The following is a 7,944-nucleotide window of genomic DNA, read 5'->3' as shown; positions in this document are numbered from 1 at the left end:
ATAATAACGCAGTGAACCAGGGTCCTACTTCCTCAGGATCCCACACAACAAAGAAAATGTACCCAGGAGAGATATAAAAGCCTAGATTACAACCACAGAGATAAATTGAGATCAAAATTATGTCAAACCTGTATGTGGTGATATGATTAAGGTGTGTCCTTGAGTCACTAACATAAGGAAAAAACCAGCCTTTTAGTAAAATATACAAATTCACAGAACTTCTTAGGTCACACTTTGACATCTTCAGCACAAAGTAATTGCTGCCTGTACCAGTAGGACACAAGAATGACCATAACCAATAAGGTTTAAGATACTAGAATGAATAAGAGTATTTAAGAAGGATGTTTAAATAGAGTATTTAAATAGAGTATTTAAGAAGGATGTTTAAAGATACATATTATACAAATATATATGTGTTTAGAGAAATGCAATGCATGCATATACATATAAAGACATGAATGCACACACATTCAATTGGTACGTATATATGGGAAGATATATATGCTCCTAGTTTCATACAAACTTGCAAATAAAATTCAACATAAAGGAGCATGGATGATTATTCATATACTTGCATTTACATACATAAAGAAATATGTGCTCATATGTACATTTACATAAACATACACACTTGTATATGCACATAAAATCATTCACACACACACACACACACACACACACACACACACACAAACATCTTGTTCTGTATTTTCTCAAAATTTGTCTTATGACTCCCCAGAGAGGCCTGAGATCCTTTGCTCTTGGCCCAATTATTCCTGTAGGCCCCGAGATAGCACATTCTTCTAAGGCTGTTTTGCCTGTGTTTCCCAGTGGATCAACCAGCAAAACTGGGGGACGGAGAGGGAATGGTTCTGGAATCATGATAAATACAAAAACTAGTCAGCTCCTTTACTGCCTCTGGCTGGCAAGCCGGAGATGAGGCCTGAGACCAACTACCCTGAACTACAGGTGGATTATGGAAGTCCAGGCTATGGGATCAGGAGGATGAAAAATCTGTTCAGGTGAGCTGAACCTGTCTGAAGTTTTTCTTCTGAGATGCAGCTCATTTCTAGCCACATTTAATTCCCCTTTTCCTCATGTCTTGAAAGATTCCTTCTCCTTTGAGGACACAGAATTTTGTGTGGCAGAAAGTCTCTCATGGTGGCAGAACATTTGGAGTCTGTCTTATCCAGCTCTTCTCTCTCGATTTAGGAAATCTGGGGAAGGGAAGCCTCCATTTTGTACCCAATTCCAGTTTTTGTTTTGTTTTGTTTTTGTTTTGTTTTTATATTAGATACTAGATTCTGTTTTTAAATCTGTCTTCCTTCTTTAGGTTTGTTTATCCCCCTCTCCTTAGCCTCCCATAGCAATAGTCGTTGTCCCCTCCATCTCATGCAGCCAGTGACGTGACCTTGAAGACCTGCTCACTCGCAAGCCCAGCTCCCCTGATGACCAATACTTGTCACTCCTTCATTTCTCTCTCAGCTGAACCATCCTCACCACCACCTCCCCCTCTCATCTGCTATCATCACTTGCTCTTATTCAAACTTTCTTTCCCTCCTAACTTCAGCTTTGCCACAGAGCTCTGTGACTTTGACAAGACACTTGAAATACCAATTTCTTACTCTTCCATGTTCTAAAATGGGCGTGATTAGGTCAATTTGAGGATTTGGGGGAATTAATAAAATGACATATACAATGATAACATATGCAAAGCACCCTTCCAGAAAGCCTGATACATTGTACTAAATTAATACATTTTATCTCCTTTTCTTTTTGCCCTCTTCCACATAAGGAGAGGCTTTAACCTCTCCTTATATTAACATTTCCCACTCTACCCTCACACCTCACTTATTAGCATTGGTCTGTGACTTCCTACAATAACAACTCCTCATGTATAATGAAGTAAAAAATATTAAATTATTTCTCTTTCCTCAAAGAGACCCTTATTTGATAAAAGACAAAGTCTTACTTTCACAAAACTCCCAGCTTAGATTAATATCACTGTGTTAGTGTATCCCTTCTTTCCTGTTGGCCTCCTTCTTCTTTTTCCTTCTCCTGTATTAACCCCTGGTGATATGCTGAAAATACAGGCTCTAGTACTTCTTTGGAAGAGCTTGCAAATCACTAGGAGAAAGTCATATTAACAATTGAATTGCAATATAGAGAACCGAGTACTGTGGGAGGCCGCTACAGGAAGTGATGGAGTGATGCATGAGTGGGGAAAGACATCGCAGAAGAGTTGACATCTGAGCTGGATCTTATAAAACAAGGAAGGACATTGCTTTTTGCTTTAAAATAAATTTTTTAGTTGAACTGAATGCCAGAATGCTAAAGGAAGATATAGGAAAGAACAGAAAAGAAAAAAAAAATAGAAAAGCAAAGCAAATAATAACAGCAACCAGAAAAAAAAAAAAAAATCAGAGAAACAAACAGTAATATCCAGGAAAGAAAAGGCAAAGAAAGATAATCCTGTGTCAGGATTTATACAGGAGTCAAGCCAAGGACTTAAATATCCTCAGTGAAGTTTCACAGGCACTAAGAAGTATTAATATGTAATTCAGAGAAGATACATATATGAGATAGAATTTTTCTTTCATTTTACACAGTGGCACAGGAGAACAAAAATCACTGTTCTTATTAATTCATATTTATGGACCTTGTTCATATGCCACTAACATCCCCTCCACCAGGCTATCTTGAAGTGCTAGGAGATAGGTATTTTAAAATCAGTTTTATTCACTTTTTTAATTTTTAAAATTTTCTAAAATTATTATGGTTACATAATGATTATATATCTTTATAAGGTACATGTGATGTTTTGTACAGGCCTTATTCACTTTTTTATTGATGTCCTTAACAATAACGTACCAGCAAACAGGCAATAAAGATGACAAAACTGAGTTTAGGCTGGATTCCAGATGACTTGTCCCCTGTAACCCCTGTCACGGACAGGCCTACCATCCCTCAAATATTTACCTGCTTCCTTTTACATGGTAGATGGCATTTAGTACTACAATGGTGGTTATACACAGTTACTTATTTCTCATGCAAATGTTTTTGTTGTTGTTATTTAATGCTCAGAGGAGATTGTGGAAAGTAGTGGAACTTTCTAATATGTGTGAGAACCAATGTCTCTTCTTCAGGAAGCAGGATCAAATTATTTCTTTGAGTCATTCTAGACAATTGAGAGGTCTCAGTATAATAAAGCTGGGTTAAAGATAAAAAATCAATATCTTCAATCTAGACAATTTTAGACAACTAAGAAACTTCTTAATTTCAAAAACTGAATATTATCCACAAGGACGGAGAGAAAAATGAGTAAACTAAAAAAAAAAATGCTTGGATAAAAATTAAATGTTTGACTTAAATTCATAATACCATTGATATAATTATTATTTACACCAACAATAATTGCATTTGTTGCAAGTATTGTATGCTAACTGCTCCATGTACATTAACTTGTTTAAGCTTCAAGTAAGCATACAGGTCTTGATAGGATTGAGGATATTAAGTATGAGATGTCCAATTTCCTTAAGTACTAAGTTGCACAGTTACTCTATCCCTGACATTTCCCTTTTACATTTTTTATTTTACGTTTATTGTGAAGGTACATCCTCAGTCTTTCAAACATACATTTTTGGCTTCTGATTATCTAACATATTTTTAGAGTAATTTTTGTAAAACTCTGGATAAGTAAAAAATTTGTATTATTTTCAAATATGAGTTCTGTAATGGAACCAATGCAGTGCAGACAGCTCAACATATCAATGAAGTGTTTGGGAAGGATGTAGCTAATGAAAGCACAATACATCGATAGTTTGAGAAGTTTCATTCAGGTGATTTTAATCTTGAAAATGAGCCACATGCATGACCTGAGACCAAGGTGGATAATGATGAGCTGAAAACTATCGTGGTAGTGAATCCATTTCAATCTACTCATGAATTAGCAGCAAGGTTTAACATTACTATTCCAACAAAATTGAACCATTTGAAACAAATTGACAAGGTAAAGAAGCTGGATAGATGAGTTCCATATGAATTAAATGAGTGTCAGAAGAGAAATCGTCTGGAAGCTTGCCTTTCTTTGCTGTTAACACATAAAGGCAAACTATTTCTATACCCTATTGTTAGGTTTGATGAAAAATGAATTCTTTTTGAAAATTTCAAGCATTCAGCACAATGGTTGGATAAAGATGAAGCGCCAAAAACAGTCCAAAACCAAATATTCATCAAAAAAAGCTAATGGTGTCTGATTGGTGGTCCAGCACTGGTATTATCCACTACAGCTTCATGAAACCAGGTCAATTGATTACAGCAACCAGTTGGATGAAATGATGAGGATGCTTGCCATTAAACAGCAGAAACTGGTAGAGACAGGCCAATCTTCTTGCAAGACAAAGCTTGACTACATGTCGCACAAACAATGCTGCTCAAACTACAGAAGCTGGACTTGCAAACTCTGTGTCATGCACCATATTCACCTGACCTTGTACCAACTGACTACCACTTCTTCCACATTTGGACCACTTCTTGCAAGGAAAAAATAGTGAATGCTCAACAAGGTGTGGAAAAGACCTTCTGTCATTTCATCACCCTTCCTCTCCAGGCTTCTTTGTTGGGGGCATAAACAAGCTACCATTAAGATGGCAAAACTGTGGAAGCGTGTACTTTGGTTAATTGTACTGCTTCTTGTTTGAGATATAATAAATTATACTTTTGATTCAAAATTGGACATTTCATTTTTAATGACTTGCTTTACAGATGGAGAAATGATGAGCCAGACAGAAAGTGCCTGAGCCAGGATTCCATTGAGACAATCTGATGCACCAATCAGCAATCCCACTTCTTTAACATGTTGCTCTGAAATCTAAAACTTCAAGACATGATATCTGGAAGTAATAAATAAGATATACAAATAAAATAATGGGTACACTCTAATCAATAAAAGGAAATTTCTAAAACCATGTCAAAATATCAAGATTATAAATAGAAAGTAAATTACTTAGACTACTAATAGGCTGAATTGAGGCATGGAAGGGTGGCATTGAAAGGGAGTATATATCCCTAATCACAAAACCGGTAAGACCCAGAGTATCAGAGTGGTTCGGAGTCAAGAAACACCTTATGTCATCAGTAAAGTTTCTCTCTTAGTGAGAAGTCATGGATCTACCCTAAAGATATAATGGCCAGTATTACTTTCTTGTAACTGATAATTACTGTACAGTTGATAAGGTTCTTTTGTATATAGTATTATATTAACCCCCCTTAATTTTTAATACAGATATGATTACCCTCTGCCATTCTAAAGGTCAAGCTCAAAGATTTAAAGGTCAAGCTCAAAGAATCAGCCCACTACAAAGTAGAAAATGGGGATTTAAAGCCATGGCTGAAGATTCAATTCTATCCCACCGTTCAGTACCTTTAGCATTCTCATCTCCAATACATTTCCCCCAGTCATGTTTTTTAAATTGTTTCCAGCAGGGAGTCAGGCCTATATTCTTTATCTGATGAGATAAAGAATATATAAGAATATAAGATAAATGTATCTTTCCCTCCAAGTATGTATCTAATACAGAGATTTTGATTGACCTCCCATCCTGAGACATGGAGGTCTCCTCACAGATACAGGTTGGCATGCAGAGGTCTCTTCCTCGCTCCTTGTAAGATGGATTTCTCTTGGATAATGTTAAAGAGATGCAACTCGCCTTCTCAGGCAGGGTTTGGGAAGGCATCAGCACTTCTGCCATCATGAATTAAAGTGACATCATGAATTAAAATTTGGGGGTCGTAATTCATTAAAAATGCTATCATTTCCGCAGTTTCAGAAACATAGTCTGAATGATACATACTCCTTCCCATCGTGCCATACACACAAGTAAACATTGATTAACTATGATTTAATATGTGAATTGGCAATGGGAGAGGAATTTTTCAATGGACAGAACACTTCTTTCCTCTAACAGGAATTCCAGTGGGCAAAAATACTTCTTTCCATTAACTTTTGTAACATAGACTATTTTCTACTTTTTTCTCTCTCCAATGTGTAAAAAACAAAGTGCTCATTGCAAGAGATTGTGAAATGAACATGGAGAATTGAGCCCATTTTAGGCAGATTTGATCCAGGTAAATCCAGATAATTCTGTCCCCCAGAAAAGAGCAGTCTTTGATGCTGTTTGGAGTGGCGGGGATGGGCATTTAAAGTCTTTATTTCCTGGGAAATTCTACACTAACACTGAGGCAATGTTACTCTTGTCTCCTGTCCTCATTAGTCCCTGAAAATTCAAGGTGCTCTAACGGGAATATATAGAATATCTGATAGATTACAGCTTTCTTTATGTTGATGTCTTTTCAACCGTGTCTTCTTAAACTATTCAATACCATTTCTTGCTAGAGAAATGGTAAACATTAAATTCTTACCACTTATATACATCGTGGAGATTAGTTTGAACTGTGAATAATACATATTATTATTATCTTATCTTAGATATCTATTTCTATGACTCCACACATTTATATTGTATTGAAGACCAAATTGGACTGGGATATGGAATAGGAGGAAGGAAATGAGTTTATAGGCAGAGGAATTTCCAGGTCCTTCTCAGTCTATAATTTGTTAACTTTTATGTATTTTACCCCAGGTTAGATCCTTTGCATCTGCCTAGGCCAAGATCCCCAGACTCCAGACATAAGAAAATGTTCAACAGCAGTCAATTCACCCCAAAGTATTTTCTGCTGACTGGTTTCCCTGGTCTGGAGGCACTGTACCCATGGTTCATCTTTCCATTCTGCTCCATATATCTTGTGGCCCTTGCGGGCAATAGCCTCATCCTGGCTGTGATCAAGAAAAACATGTCTCTGCACCAGCCAATGTACCTGTTCCTTGCTATGCTGGCCTTTGCAGAGCTTGGTGTCTCTGTGTCTACACTGCCCACTGTGCTGGGCATCTTCCTTTTTGGTGCCAAGGAGATCTTCTTTGAAGCCTGCCTTTTGCAGATGTTCTCCATACATTCATTTTCCATCATGGAGTCAGGAGTTCTGCTGGCCATGTCTGTGGACCGCTTTGTGGCCATCTACAATCCACTGCAGTACACTGCCATCCTGACCCAGCCCCGCATTGCTGGTACAGGTGCTGCTCTTGGACTGAAGAGTGTGATGCTCATGTTCCCACTGCCCTTTCTCCTGCAGCGTCTGCCCTTCTGTGGCCACAATACCCTCTCTCACTCCTATTGTCTGCACTCAGATCTGATCCAGCTGCCCTGTGGGAACACTCGACCCAATAGCATTCTGGGGCTCTGCATTGTCACTTCCACTTTTGGGCTGGACTCACTGCTCATCGTTGTCTCTTACGTGCTGATACTCTACACAGTGCTGGGCATTACCTCTGGTGAGGGGCGGCGGAAGGCCCTCAACACATGTATGTCACACATCTGTGCAGTCCTTGTGTACTACGTGCCCATGATTAGCGTAGCACTGGTGCATCGCTTCATGAAGCACGTTGCACCTGCTGTCCGCCTACTCCTGGCCAATGTCTATCTTCTGGTGCCACCTGTACTCAATCCCATCATCTACAGTGTTAAGACCAAGCAGATTCGCCAGGCATTGATCCAACTCTTTCTTAAAAGAAAATATTAATAGAGTTAGGACCAATGATATAGTGTCCCTCAAACCAATCAGCTTCACCACTAAAGGCAGTCTGGGAGGAAGGGAATGCTCACCAACTGGTCAAAGTCAGAAAGTGTGAAAATGTTGCATGTTGATGAGTGTGTGGGGAACACACTTTTTCATACAGTACAGGTTGCAATCTAAATTAGTATAGTATGATTTTTTTGTATACATTCTTTTAATGCAGAAAATCCAATCCTTAGCACCGTTCTAGATTAAATACTCTGATGTTTGCTAATGGTCATAGTGACTTGAATAAGAACTTTTGCTTTAGCAATG

The 7,944-nt window shown here is 38.0% G+C and overlaps 1 protein-coding gene across 1 annotated transcript; it reads left to right on the top strand.

Annotated features, from left to right (window-relative positions):
• Nucleotides 1-6,696: 6,696 nt before the first annotated feature.
• On the top strand, nt 6,697-7,635 carry LOC105883502 (olfactory receptor 51I2-like). Its single transcript, XM_012786627.1, has one exon. It carries the CDS (start codon nt 6,697-6,699, stop codon nt 7,633-7,635), a length of 939 nt encoding a protein of 312 aa, XP_012642081.1.
• Nucleotides 7,636-7,944: the final 309 nt, after the last annotated feature.

The sequence above is a fragment of the Microcebus murinus genome, chromosome 4 (genome assembly GCF_040939455.1).
Source record: "Microcebus murinus isolate Inina chromosome 4, M.murinus_Inina_mat1.0, whole genome shotgun sequence".
In the NCBI taxonomy this organism is placed as follows: Eukaryota; Metazoa; Chordata; class Mammalia; order Primates; family Cheirogaleidae; genus Microcebus; species Microcebus murinus.
The sequence above is the reverse complement of the archived record's forward strand: the minus strand, read 5'-3'. Positions and strand labels throughout refer to the sequence as shown.

Bases quoted from the DNA above. Each gene is read 5' to 3' on its own strand.
- LOC105883502 (XM_012786627.1), top strand. From the start codon at position 6,697: ATGTTCAACAGCAGTCAATTCACCCCAAAGTATTTTCTGCTGACTGGT.